The 23,185-nt window shown below is 41.6% G+C and overlaps 2 protein-coding genes across 3 annotated transcripts in view; one reads left to right on the top strand and one right to left on the bottom strand.

Moving 5' to 3' along the window:
• The window catches only part of wwc3 (WWC family member 3), a 33,186-nt gene extending 17,415 nt beyond the window's left edge, over positions 1-15,771 (bottom strand). The window contains exons 1-5 of one of the 2 annotated variants that reach the window (XM_031311575.2): positions 15,252-15,771; positions 3,275-3,384; positions 2,853-3,053; positions 2,321-2,397; positions 398-477 (exon numbers count right to left, since the gene is read on the bottom strand). In XM_031311575.2, coding sequence (XP_031167435.1) covers positions 398-477; positions 2,321-2,397; positions 2,853-3,053; positions 3,275-3,384; positions 15,252-15,397 — 614 coding nt within the window. In that variant the 5' untranslated portion in view covers positions 15,398-15,771. The remainder of the gene's footprint in view (positions 1-397; positions 478-2,320; positions 2,398-2,852; positions 3,054-3,274; positions 3,385-15,251) is intronic. The other variant, XM_031311574.2, reaches the window with a different exon arrangement.
• Positions 15,772-18,549: 2,778 nt separating this feature from the next.
• Positions 18,550-20,121, top strand: LOC116059012 (putative claudin-24). Its single transcript, XM_031312013.2, has one exon. The coding sequence runs from the start codon at positions 18,873-18,875 to the stop codon at positions 19,530-19,532; it is 660 nt and encodes a 219-aa protein (XP_031167873.1). The 5' UTR covers positions 18,550-18,872; the 3' UTR covers positions 19,533-20,121.
• The last annotated feature ends 3,064 nt before the right edge of the window (positions 20,122-23,185 follow it).

Below are 23,185 nucleotides of genomic sequence, written 5' to 3' on the forward strand. Positions count from 1 at the left end.
TTATTCTTTGAAAATCCTCTCATTCTCTATATGGGTCAAAGGGCTTTTTGCCCCACGTTTTTTTTAAATCTCACAATTTTCCATTTAAATTAACTGAACATCGTCTTATAATGTAATTAAACTCATTGATATGTAAATCATTTAAATATGAAAACCTGTTGAACTACATGAAATGTGTAAGTATGAACACAAGGAGACGTGGGGAAGGAAAAAGAGAAGGAGCAGAGAAAGAGAGTTTGTGTTGAGTTGAAGATAGAGGACGAGACCCAACACTGAGGGTGAGAGGGAATGAAAAAGGGAAAAGGCGGCTGGGTGGGGAGCAGCGTGTTGGAGAAAGGAGAAGGGTGGTCATGGGAGGAAGGGTGGGCCTGGGACACAGAGGCAGAGGAACACTCACTCCTGCAGGGTCTCCACTCCCATTTCCTTATACTGCAGCTCCTGCTTCACCTGGGCCAGCTCCTGCTTCAGTCTGGAGAGCTGCGGACACAAGGCCGAGCACCGGGTTACCATGGCGCACAATGGGCTTCTGTCACCACCACCACTGGCTAAAACTGCTTAGTCATGACTATTCACATACAGGAATGCTCTGCTATGTTTATACAGGGACGCACGTGCACACCTGTGTATGCGCCCTCATCCACACACAGTGATTTACATACTGAGGTGTTCTCTCCTGAAAAAGATGTCTGATTAACTTTCTATAGGTGACTGTAGTCTGTGATTATTCAATGTTGTTAACCTTTAAAGGGGCACTCCTCCGATTTTACACAGCAAGTTCATCACATACCAATTGTATAATGTCATCTGTGGCTCTGGAGGAAAATGTCTTTAGTTTGAGAAAGTTACCCTGATGATGTCATCAATGGTTGCCTCGGCCTTGGCTTTGAGACTGACATTTGTAAGCAAAAAAACTGTTTTACAAACTGGGGATGAGGGAATGTGAAAGATGTGACAATTTACCAGGCAGGGAAGGTCTGATGAAACATGCTGCAGAGTTGCATTATGGAAAATGTAGGATTCAGTGTTTTGGGGGCTTGACCCATACTACAGACTAAACGTCAGGATATCTCAGCCTCTGCTGCTTTGATTTGGACCATTCTTTTTTTTAAATCTGTATCTTGAAAGAGCACCAGTGTAATAGCAGTCTAATACTAAATGGCTGGAGTGTCCCTTTCAGTGGAATTGTATTGTGATGACATGATCACGTTATGATATTGTTTTACAATATAATAATGATTCTGCAGCCTGATAATTGTGATCTAATGTATATCACTATTAGTAAAATAGTAACAAGACTAAGAGTCTACAGCTACACTGGCGCAGCTGTGCTTTGTCAGGAAGTATACTAACATGATCAAAACGACTATGTAATAGGTAAGTCTTACCATGTTCACCATCTTAGTTTAGCATGTAAGCATGCTAACATTTGCTAAGTAGCAATAGACACAAAGTACAGTTGATGCTGATGAGAATGTTATTAGTTTTACAGGTATTTACAATTATTGTGGTGGTTGAAAAATGTAGAGGATCAGAGTCATTTATAATCATCCTCTGGGGACCATGACTGTCTGTACCACATTTTATGGCTATCCATCCAATATATGTTAAGGTATTTCATATTAAATGTAATCCTTAAAGGCCCGTAATGAGCATGGTCAAAAATATCATATAAATACATAATCAAAATGACAGCCAGATCACCCAGGCTTAAAATAAAGGGTTGTTGAGCAGAGATTATACTGACATTTACAGAGATAAAAATGATGAGCACTGATTTCTACTGGAAACATGACATGATAAAAATCACTTTGACATAGCTGTAGGCTTCGCTAGCTACTTCAAATTATCATGTTGATTTGTGGGTGTTGCCATGACGAGTCAATAAGGAATGTATATTAACAACTGGTCATCATCAGATAATAAGGGGCAATTGTAACATCCTGTGTTCATACAATCCTCAAAAACACACCTGTTCTGACTATGTGAGAATCTTTCCAGCTAACAAAAATAATTAACTGTGATTTCTATAGGATTACAATTAAGTCCTACTCGTCTTTTCAGTATAACACTTGAGGTTAAAATGCCTGTGATCCAGGAAACACCCTCACCCATGTGACTGATCTCAGAGAAATGTCCAACTTGGCCCTGTGAGTCAGTGACCTAGCCTCTGCCTGACCCTTTGATGATGATCTCATCCTCATCCTCTCGAGGCCCCAGGCTAGAGCCACAGTATCCTGTAGGGGCCACACCCCAGCCCTCTTTTTTCTGCCCAACATGGCCCCTCGCTTCAGCCCATTGTTCTCCTCCGATAAAAACTTACCCGCTCTCGCCTACAAGCTATTTCCACTTTTATTTGGTCAGGGTCGTATTTCGAGTTTGAGGACGAGCCGGAGAGCGCTGTGAACACATAGAAAGAAAAGGACAGAGGGGGATTAGCAGTTAGTTGACAGTGATGACTTGTAATAGTAAGAGTGGAAGGGGGATCCGGTGTCCTCTCCAGGCCATTGCTCTCTGTGGACGCCCCCTGGATGCTTTGTGTGTGACAGCTGGCTGGAGTTGGAGGGTAAAACTGGGTGGAGGTGGTAAAAGGAAGGGTGGGGTGCACCAGGGATTTGGAAGATCTTCTAAAGATCTGCACCCCCCCCCAGTGACCTGAAGGCACATCAACAATATAGCATAACCAGGCCAGATAATTGGGTCTGCTAAGGTCAGGTTTTTTGGTAGTCATGGAGCCTTCCAGGTCACACTTCTCTCATCCTTTTTATGTCTTTCTTTCCATGTATGCTCATGTGTATTTTTTGGATTATGAAACACAGGGTCAGGTAAGTGAGCTGGATGTTAGTTTGTCTTACTGCTGGTGATGGAACGGTTGTCCTCAGAGAGCTCGTGGAAGAGCAACATTTCCTGCTGAGCCAGCTCCAGACGCTGCTGCTTGACCAGGTACATCTCCTTCTTGGCTTTGAGGGCCTCTTGGGCCACCACAAGGTACTCCTTCAGCATGCGCTCCTGCTCCTGCCGCCATTGAGTCCGCGGGTTCTCAATCTGGGTGGTCTCTGACAACGGGACACAACCCAAGTGACTAATGAGCAAATAGTCCCATAAAGATGTGCGATAACATTCATCAGAAAAGCAAGACGGTACAGTGGTAGCTTCTTTGTGACACAAAAGACTCAGTATACTGAATTGACATTCAACCCTTATTGCTCCAGTGTAATGTACAGTGAAATCTGTGTGTTTTTTTTAAGTGCTTAGAGACAAATGGGTTAGTACTCACTGTTGATGTGGTCGATGTAGTAAACTCCCACTTGCTGGTCATAAACTTCCTCCCACCCGAGAGGCAGTTCATCTCCAACACAGTCGGCGAACGTCAGCGGTTTGGTGATCCTGAAATGATTTAAAATCTTTTCAGCGCAACAGTAACCCCAAGGAATGCTCTTTCACATCAGCTTAAGAAATAACATGTACAGCCGATCCGATTCGATCCGGCCCAGAAGCAACCTAAGAGTGATCCAGAAGAATCAGATAATTAATATCATATATAATAAATCACTTATAAGAGATTATCAGTGTGTTTTCTTGCCAGTTTCGCTAGCGGCTCGTGGAGAAAATAGACGGGCGCCGAAATATCGCTGCAGATCGTGAGCCAGATGCAGAGCGCGTTCTGTCTTAACAGCCCAATTGGTTAAAATGGGCGCTAAAAGGAAGCGGGCAGCTCTTACCGACGCTTTCGCCTCCTGTCTTATCTGCTCATCCACTATATTTATTAGAAATAGCCTTGTATCACTGCACAGTTTTAAAATAGGCTTCTGCTGAAAATGTTTGGCCCATCTACATTTCTTGGTTTTAAAATCTTGCATAACTCAATTTGTATTTGAATAGCCCTGCTGCTCAGTATCTTTGGATTAGTGTGCTCATCATGTCACCCATAAAAAAACTAATATTGATAATTAATGCACACTGGGGCACTGTAGTACCCAACTGAAAACTTTTACACCATAATCTTTACTGCATAATTCTTCTTAAGACTGTAGTTTGACATAACCTTACATCTGTTTTTCTGTCTCGCACATTACATAATTTTTCCTGTTAGCATTAACTGCCTCCAGGGTGCTGTGCCTCATTTATCACGTTTATAAAAGATGTTTTCAATGTCAATCGAGGGGAAAGAAGCAAAAAGTAAACATTCATTCTAAAGAATATTCTCTCCCCCACCACCCTGACCCTCAACAGCAAAGCTGCACTGCCTCCCACGTTTTGAGATGCATATTAAGATTGCAAAGAGAAACCCTGTCGCAATTTAACAATTATCCAGAGTGATCATTTCAATCCAACTACGTAGCTTTTGTTTCACAGCATGCACAAAAACAACGAATAAGGTAAGTATGAATACATATGGGATATGTATGTTTATCCATTTCTGTGATGGATTTGAATTATTCAAGCTGGTCAATCCTGAAAACTCTTTCACTAATTTCATATGTCAAGCAACTGCTCCACTGGGTAAAAATTAGGTAATGTGATTCTTAGGTTTTCTTGAGTTTAATAAAATCAACTATAAAAAAATAATTTCCTGCAACATACAACATTGCATGCCAATCAGAGCAGACTGGGCTTTTCAGGAGGGGGGCTTAAAGAGACAGGCGCTAAAACATTTCAGACAGAGGGTGAATACAGGTATATTCAAAATAATGCGTTTTTGAACATTAAAGCATGTAAACATGTTCTAGTAAAACCCCAAAATAAAAAAAGATTATGTCTCCTTTAAATTTAGTTCAATTAGTCAGACAAGTATCAGGACTATATGGTTAAATAACAGTTATTGACGGGTTAGCCTACATACAAACGATTCAAAACTCTTCTTGGACTTTCTTCTTTAAAGAATCTGCATGGACTTAATGTAAAAAATTAAAGACTGCCACAGTGTAATGATTTATGCAGCCATGTGTGTAGATGTGGGCCCCATCAGCACACACTGTGTCAGGCCATAACAGCGACTATGACGGTGCAGAACTAATGGCATCAGGCCGATACATCACTAACTCTCCTAATCTACACATATCAGTGAGCTGTGAACCAATGGGTCTGATGACAGCAGAACATACAGTTACTGTCTGATTACCATCAATCAGCACAGACAAAAGGGGGGTCCGGTGACAGTGACCCCTTCCAATGCAGTATGCTCACAATGCAGACAGTGCATGAGGCGTGATCCTGGCGAGGCATGCATACAATGAAGGGGCGGCCCGGAGAGAGTAGCTGCATCACATTCCTCAGTGGACAGACACAGCAGCTCTCCTCTCTGCACTCTTCACCAGAACTGAACTTGCATTTGGTTGCAAAAACCTGGTTTTCAGGCCAAATGCCACCAGCACTGAGACACATGCCGATAATTTAAATTATCAGGAAACACAGAGGTTCTCCCACTTTCTCAAAACACCCAATAAAGCCTTTATTATTAGAGTGGCATACAATGAATATGTAAAGCTTAGCTGCACATGATAATCGTACCCTCAGTGTCTTCAGATTGTTCTGATGCTAATAATACATTGTTAAAATGTGTTCTTTCTGCTATTTGCAAGAACTGAAAACAAGCCTAGTTGATGATGAATCACACAGGCTTGTTAAAAAACTTCGACAATGCCTCAAATTCAATAAACTCCCATTGCATTTCACACATTTTTGGGAAATTCTACAGGCTACTTCACTGATATGCAGCTTTGCATGTAGGGCTTGATAAATTCAAATTACGGTTTACCATTTCTTTCTTTAATTTTATTATAACAAAACTCTCAGACTGCGATATTGAGATGTTGATTTTATGTGATGAACGTTTTTTTTTTATTTTGCCATGTCCTTTTGGAAAGTTTGATAGATATGGCCACATCCTGAGATAAGAATAACACTAATGTGGGACTGCACCTAGCAATTATTTTTATCGTCAGGTAATCTGACAATTATTTTCTGAATGAATTGAATAAACGTTTGGTCTTTTAAGTGGACGAGTTCCAGAGAGCGCCCGAGGTGATCCAAATCCTCACATTGGAGGAACTGGAACCAGTAAATATTTGAATTTTTTTGCTTGAAAAATTACTTTAATAATTATTTGATTATCAAAGTAGTTGGCTATTACGCTTAGTCAGTGGTTCACAACCTTTTTGTCTTGTGACCCTTTAAAAACGATACAAAGGCAGCTCCCAACCCTCATTAAGATGACATATTTCTATGAGATGTGAGCAAAGAGTGATTTTTACCTCCTCAAATGGTTTAATTTGAATAATGTTAGAGGTCCGAAGAGGTAAAACTATATTCAGTATTTTACAAGGAAAAAAATGAAATAAATAAATGTACTAAAAAGTGCAAACAACTTCTCTCTTAACTACTTGATCATCTCCCGAACCTTTCATCTTGTGACCCCCATTTGGGGGTGTCGACGTCAACTTACTGCTGAATCATTACATCTATTCTACATCGCCCACCCCTACCTGCTAGAAAAGCACAGATATGTGCCAAAATAAAGCCCTACATATTCCCAAAATTCCCTAACAACTACACATATACTACAGGGAGTAGCATGGTGACAGTGTGTAAAAAGGGCTTTGATGCAGCCAAACACAAAGACAAGGCAAACACAAGCACACTCCCCACCTGCTTTTAGTGTTTGTTAAAGGTAAACACATGTCCAGACACTAACTGCACTTTTAAGTACATACAAATCACTCAGACAGGGCAGTTGGGTTTTATGTAAATAATGACTAAAGGAGGAACCATGACGACAAGAATCGGAAGAAGTATGTCAAAAATAGGTACATTAAGCAGTTGAAAAGATATATTTTGGAACGAGTCAAAAAGGTCGTAAAAACAGGGAAGACCACGAGAACCTTTGGATAGGAAGCTGTGTGACGTCAGAGGAGTTCAGTCCTGATCTGCCCTCCGACCTCCCTAGAGAGAGAGAGAGAGAGAGAGAGAGAGAGAGAGAGAGAGAGAGAGAGAGAGAGAGAGAGATAGGGAGAGAGAGAGATATAGGGAGAGAGAGAGAGAGACAGGGAGAGAGAGAGATAGGGAGAGAGAGAGAGAGATAGGGAGAGAGAGAGAGAGAGACAGGGAGAGAGAGAGAGATAGGGAGAGAGAGATAGAGAGAGAGAGAGAGAGAGAGAGAGAGAGAGAGGGAGAGAGAGAGATATAGGGAGAGAGAGAGAGACAGGGAGAGAGAGAGATAGGGAGAGAGAGAGAGAGATAGGGAGAGAGAGAGAGAGAGACAGGGAGAGAGAGAGAGAGATATAGGGAGAGAGAGAGAGAGAGAGAGAGAGAGAGAGAGAGAGAGAGAGAGAGAGAGAGAGAGAGAGAGAGAGAGAGAGAGAGAGATCTGAATCTGAATATGTGAATGTTTCGGTCTGTCTTGTGACAGAAGCCTCTGTTTTTCCAAGTCATGTCTTGGTCTCGGGAGACTCTGTAACCACTGCTGCACAGCACAGCCCACTCACACAGAGGAGGACACACAGCAGCAGTGAGCAGTAGGAGAGACATCTGATGATATACATTTATTTTTAATTATAAAACAAAAAGTAGCCATACTTGGTATATGAACATTTTTGGTGGGACCCTTTGAGCATACTAAAATGACACTTCTTTATGATCATTTCTATCAGTCAGCTTTTTCCCCTCAGTCAGACAAGCTCGGAGAGTAAAATAACCGTGTCACTCTCCTGTCGGACTGACATAGTGACCCTGGGTAAACCCATGTTTGCTGACATTGTCAATCGGTCAACAACACACATTACACAACAGAGTTTAAGAATGGTCTGACACTGCGCTTCTCAGGTATGTAAGGCTAAACACTTATTTCTATAATAACTGTATAACTATAGGATTACTGCAACTCTACAGCAGATGCAGGCAGGGACTATAAAGGAGGATTAACCACACTAGCAGCATGACTATGGATGGCTTTCAAAGAAAGTAAGTAAAGCCCACACAACAGCTGAATGCTCCGGAAAAATATATTTTTTTTAAACTTTCGTCCGACAATAAAAAATAAAAATAAAACGTCAAATGTCGTTGAAACGTTGTGTGTGCCTTATTTACACAAATAAATTATTTTTCCGGAGCATTCAGCCGTTGTGGACTTCACTCACTTTTTTTATATATTAATTTTTTTGTCCTCACCGGCAACTACATATCATCTTTCTATGGATGGCTGTGTCTGTCTTCTGTCCAGACTGAAATATCTCAACAACTATTGGATGGATTGCAATTTAATTTTGTAAAGACATTCATGGTCCCCAGAAGATGAATCCTACTGACTTGGTGATCCCTCTGACTTTTCCTGTAGTGCCACCAACATCTTTGCTTATTAGTGAAATATCTCAACAACTATTGGATGGATTGCTAACATTTGCTACAAATACGTATTATAAATTTGGATTTGTCTAATTTGGCTTGTGTCCTAATTCCTGCAAAACTTATGCATTTCTCATCAGCCTCCGTTGTACTTCGTGCCTATGCTGTGTTCACACTATGAGCGACAACGCAACAGGCTACAAGTCATTTTCAATGAAAGCTACAAACTGACCCCCAACATTTGCTGTGCGACAGCCGTGACACGCTACAATTCAAAGTTGGCACGTCCTCCAGTAGTGATGCATCAACCAATCATGTTTTTTAAATGAACACGGTTAGCTGTGGTACTGTGTTCTGTAGCTAAGTTAGCCGACACTATGCCAGCTTTCTGTGTATTGTGATGCACACGATGGATGCAATAGGGCGGCGAAATGTGAAAGGAAATGAGCGCTTGAGCAACACTTCAACAGTAACTCGGCGACAATGGAGCTGGCCGCGCTTGGCCGTTTTGTAGCTTTTTTGAACACATATACATATATATATATATTGTACATATACACACACACACACACACACACACACATATATATATATATATATATATATAAAAAGTTTTTTTGTTGTTCAATGAAGTTGAAGTTAAATGATCATTTAATTAAAAGTTCAACTAAACTAAATTGTTGATTTTTTCATTTTTACTAGAAGGGTTTACAATTATGTCTGCTTATGATATAATAAAAGGTTTGTTTGGTAAATGCAGCCTGAGAAAATAACCCATATATTTAATTGTTTCCCTATTATTTCCTGTTTATTTCCATAAATTCATTTTTTTTTAACTTACATTACAACTTACTTGCATTTTTAATCACATTACCATGTAACAATAAGTAAGTTTTGCAAAAATAAACCCAGAGAGGAAGCTGTGACAACAACACCACAGCATAATATTGACAATGCTCAGCGGTAATGTAAAGCATGATAATATATAAATTGTAATAAATATGGTTAGTTACGAGCTGCTCTGCCAGCAGTAAAAGAACAAGATTAATAAGTTTTGTTTTAAAATGTTACACATCCTCCACGATCATTTTTCAATCTAAGAAGAAACAGAAAATGAGACAGATATTGGAAATAGAAAGGCGAGAGACTGACAGAATGACAAGCATGTTCAGCTGTGGAGGAATGAAATGCTGCTCGGCCTGCTCGCGTCTCAAAACTTCCCAGCAAAATATATTTAGTTGTCAACGACATTTGCTAATTCTAGAATAATCTGTGCCATCCTGGGTTGTCCCAGAGGATATTTCTATCTGCAGCAACCCGCCTTTGCCTGGCGACGGGCTGCTGCATGGGAAAGGCATGTGAGACTGGAGTCTGGGCCACTGGAGCTCGTCTGGTCTGATCATCACCACCAGCTCCTCAGCCTTTATTTCTCTGCTACAACTATGTAAGAATCGTTTCAAAAATTACGATTCCAGTAGAATCGTTTCTTTATTGGAATCGTTTGAGGATTGGGTTTCAAATCCGATCATTGCTTCCTAATTTAATATGCGCAAGTTTTGGTTTCCGAAGCAACCGCTTGTTGTGTTGCAGCCTTGGAGCACAGTAAGCAGCGCTCTAGTGTGGCTTTATTTTATGTTGAAAAAGCTGTAAAACTAGAACCCACCATTGAATCATAATAAAATTTTCCTCTTATTTGTGAAAATAGGCATGTGACCCGTTTCAACTCCACCCCTCAAAGAATCTGAATCGATAAGAACCGGAATCAAAAGGAAGAATCGGAATTGGAATCAGAGTTGTTAAAATCCAAACGATGCCCAACCCTAGTTTTCAAGCAGCTAACAAAATTCAGAGGCACTCATGCCACTTTGGTCTTTCATACAGTTCACTAAGTTCATATTAAATTAAAAAAACATGTAGTTGATCACTCCACCAAATGTGTTAATTTGGACAAGCTGTCGCCATAGCCTGTTGCCGTCTCCTCAGTCTAGGAGTGCACATGGGATGAATTTTTGACACTGATGTTTAATTGTGTGATGGTTCACTGTATTAATAAAGGAAACACTAGTGTGATAAAACAGCCAGTCACAGCAAACATTTCAACCACTGAAAGTCTTTTATCGTCCCAGCGAGCCAGCTGCTGAAGCCTACAAATAAGAAGTGCGGCTTGACCTCTGGATGACAAGCATTGCAATGTGACCAGAAAAACAACAAATGCGATGACACCGACACAGTGTCGTAGATGGGCATGAGGCGATAACAGAAAATTCTGCATGTTCCCATTTTAACTCCAATATGCATCACAAATACCACCTGCTTTCATTCTCATAATGTTAGCTGTTCTCTGGAGGGGGTGATTGACACAAGTCTGTGAGGAAAAAATAATGCCACAAGTGTTGTTGGTCTACAAATTCCTTTCGGTGTTAAAAAAGAAACGTGAAAACAACTTTGGGAGGAATGTCATTTATGTCCAGCCTCTCTGAGGGCTGGGTGCAGCATTTCAGAACAGGGCTAGAGCAGCTGACAGACGGACAGACACCCACTTCTCCAATTATGTGTTGAATCCTATGGAAATAGGTCTCCTATAAGTAGACCGCCATCTCTGTCTCTGTACACATTTAGACAGCGTCTGGACACATGGGATGGGCTTGTCTTATGTGAGTGGGGCAGAGTTGGGTTTACCAGTGTAGCACCCTGACCATAATCAATTTAGTATAAATGCATCCAATGCTCTCAAATGCTCTCAATTTTGGTCTGAATATCGGCTAAAGCTAGAGTCTTGTTGTCAGTGTTGGTTGCCAGGCAACCGGCGGATACTTCAGAAAGTTACCGCGCCTAGCTGAAATAGATATAACTCCTTGTCAAATCACAACATGTCATTTTTAAACTTTGGTTTTTCGTTTCCTCCGGTTTCCAGTCTTTGTGCTAAGCTAAGCTAATCGGCTGCAGCTTCACTAATTTACTATACAATCATGAGAGACTTCTCGATTTTCTCATCTAACGCTCAGCAAGAAAGCGAATAAGCCAACTTCCCGAAAACTATTCCTTTAAATCCACAACATAAACGCACTATAATGTTTTGTTTTTTTTAATGCATTCATCAACAACTCCAACTCCTCCTGTAAAGAACCCATAACTATATGCTGGTGTTCAAACAGATACTGAATGGCCATATATACACAGTTATATAATATAAAATATGTCTTGATAGAGAAGTTAAGAGTTGACAAATGCCTTTAAAATGTCTTTAAATCTGCATTACAGTGTGTTAATAAAATATGTTTATACCGCTTATAAATGAGGATGTTACCCAAAAAGAGTGATTTTAGAGAGTGCACACTAAGCTACAAGCACATGAAAAGCTGCTGATTTACAGCAATTGTGTGAGATTTCAAAAAGCTATGACAAAAAGTAAAGTACAGAAACTTACACACCAAATGGGCAGAGCAAGCGAGCGTTGTCAACTACATTTTTCTTTTCGAATAAGAATAGTGCAGATGTGTGGAAGGGGGAAAAAAAACAATGGTGGCCCAGAGCTCGAGGTTGGTCCACTGAGTTTGGCATGTCCTGTTTAGGTAGCATTCTTCACAACATACACATAAAACACAAGCAAACTACAGCTCTGACTGCTGAATGTGGCTGCTTCAGAAGGGGTATCATCACACAGCCTGAGAAGATGCAAAGCAATATCGATGCAATAAAATAAAGTGCTTTTATTCCTGTAAATCATTTAAAAGCATAGGTAATCTTCTGGGAAAGCTAGACATTAAAAGGGAGTAATGGCTGAAGAACTGCTGGAGGAAAGAGGTTTGAACTTCCAGAACATGGAGCGAGGTGAAAGCTGAAGACAAACATATTGTCTCCTCGTGAAAAAGAACACGGAAAACCCATAGGGCCAAATGACACAGGATCAAGCAAATGGCATGTTTGTAACCTCCCCCCACCAAAAGACAAAAAAGAGCCATCATAATGAAAACACTGGGGGAAGCAAAATAACAGCGGGGTTCAGCGCATGTGAATAACCTTTCGGTGCTGGAAACACAGCTCATCCTTTCCAGAATAATTGAATTTGGTGTGCTTTGTGACCAAGTATAAAGGCCTCCCTTTGCTGAGCGGCAGGCCGGCCATGGCTGTTGCATAACAGAGCTAATAAAGGAGGCCTACAGGGCCCAGGATGGAGAGGAGGAGGCAGACACGTGGGAAACTGCCTCTGTTCTGCTGCTTTGTCTGGGGCCGCGAGCAAGCAGAGCCCCTGGGCATTAGTGTAGGCATGCCTAACATAACGCTCATTCCACAGTAACAAAAAAGCTCCACAGAACTGCTTGGCTTATCTGCAGGAGCTGGCAGGGCCGCCACGAGCTGCTTGAGGTATCCACAATCCTCAAGAGACATACATAACCATCATCAAGAGTGAGCTCAAAGGGTACTGAGGGGTGTAGATGGTTTAAAAAGTGCAATGTTTACCGGTTTTCATTTCGCGCTTTGTGCAAGCCATGTGTTGAGGGATGCTCCAAAAGTTTCCCAGGTATCTGCGCACCGTGTTCACACATTCATCTCATTTTTCACTACACGCTGTTATCTAACCAAAAAAGAGCTCCATCCAGCTTCTCTCAGCCGCAGATGTCCAAATGTACGAGCAGGAACACACTTGACCCCTGGCTGATACGCAGCTCCGTTACAGCACATCATGATCATCATTGACAATTATGTTTTAGCTCAATGATTCTTGTGTTTTAGTGATTAGGCGATAATCCACCACTGACGCAGCAGACCGGAGGTTTGCGCGCATCGGACGCCCCTATAGCTGCAAGCTGTACGACACAAGAGATCACAGGATGGTAGTACCTGCACTCACACAAATGGGTATATTGAGCTTACGTTTTTTTGAGCGTCAGTTCAAGAGGAGTTCCTGAGGCCTTTGTAACGCTTCAGACACAGATCATGTTTTGCCCAAAATATGGAGAGTTTGATCCCTACCAAATTAGGCGCTAATCTGTCAACTCAGTCTCCAACACAAACTACCATGGTCCAATAAATACTGAGCGGGGATCAACTGTATTTTACTATTAGTTATTTCAGATTAAATTCACACTTTCCGTTGAAAGGAAACACGGCTTTGATGGTTGATTTTATAAAATATGAATAGATCATTCAATCTTCAGATCAATTAAAGTCTGAAAATGTAAACTAATATCAGCCTCAGCCAATAATATGACTCATTATGATGAAGACCAAAAAAAAAAATGATGATGAATACCAAACAACAATCCTTAAATACCAGCCTTTGATTTTAGTTGAACAGCTGTCAAACTGGGCCTTGACAGGAAAAAGTAGGAAACTCACTTATCATCACTGCATTCACCTCTCTGCTCCTGACATCCACTACATGCTTAGGCGGCATGCAATCAGTCAATTTATCTGCAGCTGATGGAAAGATCTACAATTTTTAAGAGCGGCAACACTGACTGAATGGCTGACACCTTTTTGTATCTGTTGCATGTTGGCACAATGTCAACTTTAGTGCTGTATAGTGATGTGATTTATTGGAAAGTCAGTATCAGGTGGTGACAGAAGACATTCCTCTGGCAGTGATAACCTATAAATCACTGAGCAGCACCAGAACAAATGCAGAGAACATTCTTTAGTCATGCAAACGTAAAACCCCAGATTCCCCCTTCACATGCTGACGTATATTCAATCTTAGATATTAGATCTTGTGAAACAGCTATCAGCTTCACATAACAATGGTTAATCAACTTCAAGGAAATCAGGTTTTTCTTATCTGGATTACATGCAGCTATTACACATTCCCACTGTTTGAGAAATCAGCTGCAACAAATCTGGACTAATGTTACACAGAAACAGACTAGAACTCAAACTCAACCATACTTGGAGTGTTGTTTTTGACAGGCACTGTGAATTTCTGCCTTTCCCTCATAATGCAGTAGAGTTAAAATACTTGCTATAATTCCCAGTAATCTCAACAAAGTCCGCTTTGAATGCCTGATTGAGCCTGTTTCTGGGTTGGTGAAATCCAAGTCCCCACAAAAGCACATCCTTGCAGCTTTCCCAGTGGCCCAACTAGCATTCCTCACATATTTTCACAAAGATTTCTGGGAGTTGGAGTTTAAAGCTTTTGCTGTAATATGCTCACACACACATTATGGGTCATTTTGGGATGAACAACAACATTACGGAGTAGACTTCAGAGCTGTACTTGACGCACCATAGGACTTGAGGTGTCTTTGTATGAAAAGGAAAGGGGAACTGGATAACAATAGCTCACTGTGTTATGTTAGGTGTGTGAACCAGGAATGTCTCCGGTCACTGGAAGTCATAACTCTGATCTTACTGATGAGTCTTAATGATTGAGTTATGAGACAGACCTCAAGTTCCTCTTCTTCCATGAAGAAGAGCCAGATCTGTAAAAACTCAGGTGACCAGACTGACTGGGTGTATGTGTGTTGTACTGAACACCAACTGAAACATAACAAACCGGAAAGGCTGGGCTGCTGTCTAATTTCATGTCAAAGACCTGTCAGACTTTGCGTTTAAAGAGAAATACATTAGTGTGAGCAGCTGCACGGTAGGTGACCATGGGCGTTACATCCCGTGTTTGCATGGGAACCTCTTCATGAGGTGGGGAGGCCACAACTTCTGCCAAATCTCATCTGATTCATCGGTCGTGGCTACAATATCCACCGCAACCTTGTGTCACATTAAAGGCAATGCAAATTTACAGCACGGGCCCCCAAAAACAACAACAAATCTGCCTTCACTTGTAGTCGCCCCCCTTCGTCCCGGCCGCCCTGGCATCTCCAAAAGTAAATTATGTTGTTTTGTTATAAAGACTTGTTGAATTAAAACTATTTTGTGTGAGTGTGTGTAATCCCAGTACTCCCAGGCCTTTAGCATACCTATCTCTGGGGTCAATCCATGAAGTTTGCCGGGTGTTGTGGTCGATAAAAAACACTCTGCCATCGTAATCCCGGGCTTCCTCCCAGCCCGCGGGCAGCGGCAGCTCCGAGCTCTCTCTCCGCTTACCGCCGCTGACCCACGGCATAGCGTCGGGAGCCCTCTGCCCTGCAAATTATCCCCCCGAAAAAGTCGCTCTTCACTGCATTACAACAAACTCTACCTCGACGCACTTGTCGGCGCAAAAAAATGGAGACGCAAATACAAAACTTTCCACCGAGGTTGTCCGCTTAAAAAGTCCCGCTTAAGGTACATCCACGTTTCTTCTTACAACCCCCCCAAAAACACTACCGCAGCGCTCACGGTCCTCGGTCCTCCATGTTCGCCTCCTCCACCATATTTCATTCCTCCGTGTCCATATTCGGGTTGAGTTGATTTGCATAAACGGTCGGACGTACGACTGAGCGAGTTCCTCTGTCCAATAGGAAAACTTCAGAACTCAACACTTCATTACATGTCGCTGTGAAAGCAAGCTTGGTAACATTTATTTAATGTTTTACATCAACGATAACTCAGTCAGCAGTAGTGGCGGACAAAAGAGGCAGAGATAACACCAAGAACACATTTATTGTTATCGTTATTGTTCAGCTGTCAAACAACCTGTGGATTCACATGACATATCGACCCAATAACTTAACTAAATCAATTATTATTATCATTTTTTTTGAAAAACGGGTCACCACAAAACAAGGTAAATAGTTTACACGAGTTTATCCATAGACAACACCCCCCTGAACACAGTGAAAACACCCGCAGGGTTATTTAAATGGTACACCAGCGCCACCGGGTGTCTTCAATAGATATTGCAACATTAACCACACTAACTGCACTGTCACCCATTTAGGCAAGCTTGTCCCAGGTCCAGGTATGTTGCATGCTGGCTCTCTGTCATGTCTACTGGAACACTTCATGGTACTGAGCCATTAGGCGTTAACAAAATTAGAACAAGAACAAGTCAAACTGTCTGCCCTAAAAAAAAGTTATATTACCCTCATGCCTAAAGGCTCCAGGTTCATTGTGTGTAAAATTTTGTAGCAATTTAATTAATTGCAAATTTGTTAACTGGCTAACACTGTATACACCACTTAGGCACAAAAAACTGAAATGACAGAGGCCTCACCTGTATTATCACTTAATCACGAGGTCTAGTCAAGGGTTAAAATCTAGTCTATCTAAAGATTTTATTATTTAAATGGTGCATGCTGCTAAATAAATGTATGCTCAATCAAAATAGCAACTGAAAAGTTCAAAAGATAAATGGGGTTGGGGGGTGGAAGGATGTTAACCCAAGTGGGTTAATCTGGTCCTGTGAAATTGGGGTGTGTACTTATTGATACTGTTTGTGCTTTTTCTTATTCTTCCAGTTTAAATTAAAATAATATAATTTGATCAGTCTTAACAGTATGGTAAGCCCTCTGCATAAGACCACTTAGGGCCCCTGAGGACATGTATGGGACAGTTTGGACCAATTATTTGTCCTTCATGGCCAATTAGTCATTATAAACAAGAGGGCCCTCTGCAGCTTATGACAGTGAGTGCAACAGAATACAATTTAATTAAAAAAATTGAATGAACATTTTTTTTTTTTTAAGATTATTTTTGGGCATTTTTAGGCTTTTATTAACAGGACAGCTGAAGAAGTGAAAGGGGAGAGAGAGGGCTGGAATGACACGCAGCAAAGGGCCGCAGGTCGGAGTCAAACCCGGGCCCGCTGCACCGAGGAGCAAACCTCCATACATGGGCACCCGCTCCACCAACCGAGCCATCCGGGCGCCCGAAAGAACATTTTCTGGTACAGGATATAAATCCTCCACACCAGACTCTCTAACAAAGTTTCTATCAGAAGAACAACTTAAAGGCAGCCAAGTGAACAGAGTTCACAGTGCTCCATATCCTCATGGCCACTAAATAGATAAGGAACCTTTTAAGAGCTGAATATTCAAGATCATTATATAGTATTATAAAGTACATTAACAGATGATGCAATAAACATTGATAAACATCACATGTACTTAGGGTTTCTGTGTGCGTGTGTGTGTGTGTGTGTGTGTGTGTGTGTGTGAGTGTGTGAGTGTGTGACAGGTTGGTCTGCTTTGAGGGAAGTTGCATTAGTTTTTAATTAGTATTTTTTAAATCTGTGACCAACAGGAACTGCACAGCACTGATTAAACTTATTTCCAGTAGTAGTTTTCTTCAGGTTATTGGTGCAGTGACTTAAATTCAGTGTGACATTAAAGTAAAAATTCCAGTAAGGGGAAATTTTGTTGCCAAACAGGTAGATCTGTGTGTGTGTGTGTGTGTGTGTGTGTGTGTGTGTGTGTGTGTGTGTGTGTGTGTGTGTGTGTGTGAGTGTGTGCGTGCGTGTGCAGCCGAGCAAACGTGGACTCTCTGTCAAGACATCAGTGCAGTCAGCTGAGCATTCTGTTCTCCAGAGGAGGAGTTTAGCAGGCTGGTGGATTTTATCTATGCATTTTTGTTTGCGTGTTTGTTTGGGGTTGTGTTCATCTGAGTGTGTTTACGCCTGGGAAACATTTCCTCACGTCAGAGCGTTGATCTATCGCCTCCTACGATTATTTCCCACAGGCTATGTAGTGTTCATATGAGAGCACACAATAGGCTGCACTGTTGTTTCTGTTTCAGTCACATGCAGCAAAAAACCTGACCATCACAAAAATTCTAAAATTCTAAATTAATATTATTAAGTAGATATATGCATCATCAATAATAAATCTCACTCTCCATGGTGCAGAGTTGATCTTACTTGCATCATTTTATTACATGGATAATAAATGAATTATCTTGAAGGCAGTGATTGTGTGTTTCCACAAGTTTCCTTAGGAGTGCGACCTTCATGATACATTAATAATTGTGTGTTTATGACTGAGTTTCCTCATAAGTTTACAATATGATCATTTTGAGGAGAGTTTTGAGTTCTGTAAAAAAGGAGTTCTAATCTTAATCACACAGATTAAAACTGGAGTTTTTAAAGTACCTCTAGAGGCAGCCCATTTTATGAGAACCTTATCTTTGTCTGGCATTTATGAATAATAACCTGACTTTGCTGTTTTAAGCTGGCCCATGGTAATTTGTTTGCTTATTTATACAAAGGGAGGGACACACAGGATGTATGGAACTGGACATCAGGGAATTCATCTCTTACCCAAGGAAATGCACTGTATAATATCCTGTCTACATACAATTTCATCCCCTGTGGCCAGGGTTGACACTGGCCATCTCTGCCTCTGCCCCTGCTGCCCATTGGCACAGCAGCGGGAGCAGGAGGGCCACAAAGGGGAGGGCCGAACGGGCCCCCTCTCCTCCCTGCAGCAGAAGATGTGTGCTCCTCTGAGTGGGAACTGTTTGTGAAAGAGCTCAGAGTCCAGAGCCTGAGCGGTCAACTGTAATTATCAGGTGTTGTGAGCAGTTTTGGTCCCGTCTGGACGTCCAACAGGCCTCTCCATCTGAAGTGCAGCCACAGAAGAAGAACTCTTGTGGCTCTGTCAAGCACGGAGGCCAGAGAGAGAGAGAGAGAGAGAGAGAGAGAGAGAGCAAGAGAGAGAAAGATGGACACATGCGCCTGCGCTTTGGAGTTGCTGGGGATGCTGGTCTATGTCGGAGCATGGCTTTGCGCTTTAACCACCACTCTCTTACCACAGTGGCTGACCATGTCCACTGCTCTGCTGCCAGTGGAGAGCTACGAGCTGGGCCTGTGGGAGACATGCGTGGTCCAGGATGTCGGGGGTATGGAGTGCAGAGCATATGACAGTCTGCTGGGCCTTTCCAGTGACCTCAAGCTGGCTCGTATCCTCATGTGTGCTTCCCTTGCTGTGGGCATGCTGGGAATGCTGGTGGCTATACCTGGACTTTACCTGGTCAACAGCTGTAAAGAACGCGGAAGCTTCAGAACCAAGAGGACTTTAATCATCATGGGAGGGGTGCTGGGGATGATCTCCGGAGTGCTGTGTCTGATCCCCGTGTCCTACATGGCCCATTTAACCGTGATACGTTTCTTTGATGATAAAATACCTGATGTGGTGCCCCGGTGGGAGTTTGGTGATGCCCTGTTCTGCGGCTGGATCGGAGGATTTCTTCTCATAGTGGCCGGGCTCCTTCTGGTCACCTCTTGCTTATGTTCACAGGCGGAGCCACAGCCTGTGCTGCAGCGCAGATACCATGTCATGAGTACAGATGTTTCCTTCAGGAAGCGCTCCGAGTACGTTTAAGGGACGAATCATTAAATAATTACCTGCATAGAGACTGATGGCACAACACAATCATCACCTGTAGAACTGCACTTCACACTGCTTCAAAATAATAATGTCAATATCTGGTTTATATCAAAGACAACATCCCGTATAAGGGTTGCTTTATCACTTGCGTTGATCAAATGTTGTGTAAAACAGTGAACATGAGTTTGTCTAAAACACCACCAAATCCTCAGTGAATTTGCAACTTCTTTGAATGACTCACCTGCACAATCCCACATTACATTTGGAAAAGAACCTGCTGTGACCAGTAAAAATGAATATTTTTTTAAAAGATATGTTTTATAAAATGCTTAATGTACCTTATTATGGGGTGGCTTCAGGATCTTTCTCCTATCAGTGCCAACAAATGAAGAAAATACTATTTCCAGTCTGTTTTCCAGGATGCCTTAGCTTTTAAAATGCTGTGATTTGTAAGTTATTCTTAATATTAAAACATAGAGCAAGCACAAATTATTCTGTGCCTGGTTAAGTTTGCTTATGGGCTGTATTGTGCAGCACATTTGAATAATTCACATAAAGAAGTATACTGAGATTTTATTGAAAAGTTGTCTTTTTTTTTCTTGTGTTGTATTCTCTGTTGGAATACACTGAATATAATCCGTTTTTTCAGTTCATGTTGATAAAATGAGAAGCTGTGACATGAATCAGTATGAAACAATCAACCTATTCTTCTTCAGTTATGTCAGAGTTGGAAACATGGCTGCTCTTTTGCTCTTTCCCCATCCGGTCATCTGTTAGTCACATAAACCTATAACCTATTTTGGTCTGAAGTGGTCCCTGGGGGGACTGAAAACAGCCGTCTTGGTCCGTCAGGTGTGTCTGTGGAGGTGGAAACACAGCTTGAGACTAATTCCATCAGATTTCCTGGTCACTCGCTGAGCTAAGCTGTGTTTAATGAATGCTCTAATGGGCAGTGTGTACTGTGAAGAATGTAGAACAGGTTGGCCTTGCGGCTCCCGCTTTGACATAATTACACAAATTTGCCAGGGTCAGAGGTCAGTTTTGCACTCCAAAACTGTCTGTATCATTTACATAGACACAGGTACAGTGACATAAATGTGTTATTGCATGGGAGAAGTATGACTTTTAAACCTCCACATTCTAATGATGGTACTTTTTGTGTATAGAATGAAGTTAATGAGGGATAATGATGTTGTCACAGAAGCATATGGGGGCCGAGACATGACAGACTTTGCTTTTGAGGATATAAAAAGTGGTTCTGCCAGCCAGGCCTCACAGAGCCAGAGAGCATGGAGTGTATCGAGAGGCACCCTCCTATCCTCTGACGCCACGCAGGCTGCAGGGGAGGGCCTGGTGTGAGGGCAGCTATCAGCAGGGGAGGCAGTGAAAAACAACTGCAGAGATGTTCTCCTTGATTACCGTAAGACTCCATTTGATGTAGGGCCGGGCAGTGCAACAACATTAAGGAAATGACATGTCGCCTACTAATTATGTTTAAATGCTGAGGGACTGATAAGCAAACTTCTCAAAGCACAAAGGAAAAAAGTACCAAATAGTACCTTTAAGGAACAAAAGGATGTCACTGGGGTGGTACCCTCAAAAGTACACTGTTGTACTTTTAGTCAATGGAACAAAATTGTACCTTACTTGTTTGTACCTTCTAAAGGGACTATTATACCTTTGACTTGAGGATCAATAATGTACCTTAAAAAAAGGTACAACAAAGTACCTCTGGAAAAGGTACAACTTTGTCCCATTGTTACATGTAACATGACTTTCTACACTGACTGTTCAGATGTACATGGAGATGACTTAAGTTCAAAGAGTTCAAACTGTCTGATCAGATATGATTGTCAGTGCAACATGGTAAGAATTGCAGTTTTGTGAAATCAGTACTCAATTGTTCAACACACTCATAACAGATAAACCATAATGATAATATTCCTTTACCCTCACATTGCCATACAATAACCCTATCTGTCTTATCCGACAGGCAGGGATGAGAACAGAGGAAGATGAGTACCAATACCACAATGTAAAAATACTCCATTACAAGTAAAGGTCCTGCATTGAAAATACTTCAGTAAATATTATATTTTCAGCTAAATGTACTGAAAGTATCAAAAGTAAAAGTCCTTTTGATTAGTACAAAAAATGGCCCCCAGGGCTTGGTCCGCTTTAGAGGGTTGCAAGATAAATCTGAGGGGTTATGAGATGATTAATGGGAGAGGAAATGGGCCTTGAACAGCTATCTTAATGAAACCATCTGAACATTTAAAAGAGCTCTCTCTATGGGTTAAGCATTGCAGTCCTCTAATCGCATCGGACTCAGGATGGACATATAAAAAAAAGGATCAAAATGCAGCAGAAGCAGTGATATTGTCTTTTTTGTTCTATGCATTCTTTCCTTATCAAAACCTGGTGCCTACCTTACCCACATTGCAACTCTAACTGCCAAAAGCTCAGCCTGGAGATTTAGCTGTGTTATGCTAGCAGCGGCTAATGTAGCCTTGAGCTGCTAGCCTCTAGCAGAGATTAGGAGCGGACTACAGATGTCTGGTTACACCACTTCTTTCTAACACCTCCAGATTTATTTCATTTTCAAACTTGTAGTCTTCAGCTCCAACCGACGCTGACGCAAGTGACATCACTTGAGGCAATTTAACAGATTGGGCGCAGCTCCCCCCTGAAGCCAAAAAAAGTCTTTATACAACTATGTTCACATATGCAGTAGGCCTCTCCAACACGTAAACAGACTTTGATGTGTAAAATTGGTGGAGTTCCCCTTTAAGAGAGGAACTCACTCTTTGGTAAAACACTTCAAGGGGCCCTAACTAGACACTGCTTTTTTTTGGAAGAAGTCACAAGCCAAACAGGTTGAAAAAATGTATCATATACAGTATGTCTTTCTTTTTATGTCAAATCTGAAAAGTAAGCAGTAACTATATCTTTCAGATGACTGTAGTTACTTACCACCCCTGGCTATACATGGAGATGGCCCTGACTATAATAATGTTCATCTGATACAGGAATCTCTGAAGAAGATAAAAGAACATGAGGCATAATTGCTCATCTGCTTGGAGCTTTACCCCCGGTCATCTCTCTTGAATCTAGTTAACTGCAAATACAATGCCATCTTTGTAAACCTATGGTACGTTTGGCAACATACTTTGATATGAGGGGTTTTAATTGCACTGATCACCTTCCTTCCTCTCTCAGAGCCTTCTTATGAGTTTTCCTCCCTTAATTATTATAACTGATAGAGTTTATGACTTAGAATAACAGATTAGATAAAACATAACCAGCTCAGGCGATTATGTCAGCTTATCTGTAGAGGGGAATGTGCAAGAGAGAGGTGGGAGGGTGGTGAAGACAGAGACAAAGAATTATTTAAATACTTTCCCCAAATCTCTTATCTAGAGGAATGTGAATACTAGTTATACTCAATTAAATTAATATCAGTGGTTCTCCTGTTACAGATTACTGGCATCAAGTCTGTGATGGAGCACCTCACCATGTTGCACGAGTGATCAGAGCTACCTTTCATCCACTTCTGGGACTTGTGTTTTTGACAGCGAGCTGTACTCAGCTGAAGAGGGCCTTTTGTTCCTCCTCCAGAGAGGTGCAGTGTGTGTGTGTGTGTGTGT

This window comes from Sander lucioperca, chromosome 11, assembly GCF_008315115.2.
Source record: "Sander lucioperca isolate FBNREF2018 chromosome 11, SLUC_FBN_1.2, whole genome shotgun sequence".
NCBI classification, from domain to species: domain Eukaryota; kingdom Metazoa; phylum Chordata; class Actinopteri; order Perciformes; family Percidae; genus Sander; species Sander lucioperca.

Bases quoted from the DNA above. Each gene is read 5' to 3' on its own strand.
- LOC116059012 (XM_031312013.2), top strand. From the start codon at position 18,873: ATGGACACATGCGCCTGCGCTTTGGAGTTGCTGGGGATGCTGGTCTAT.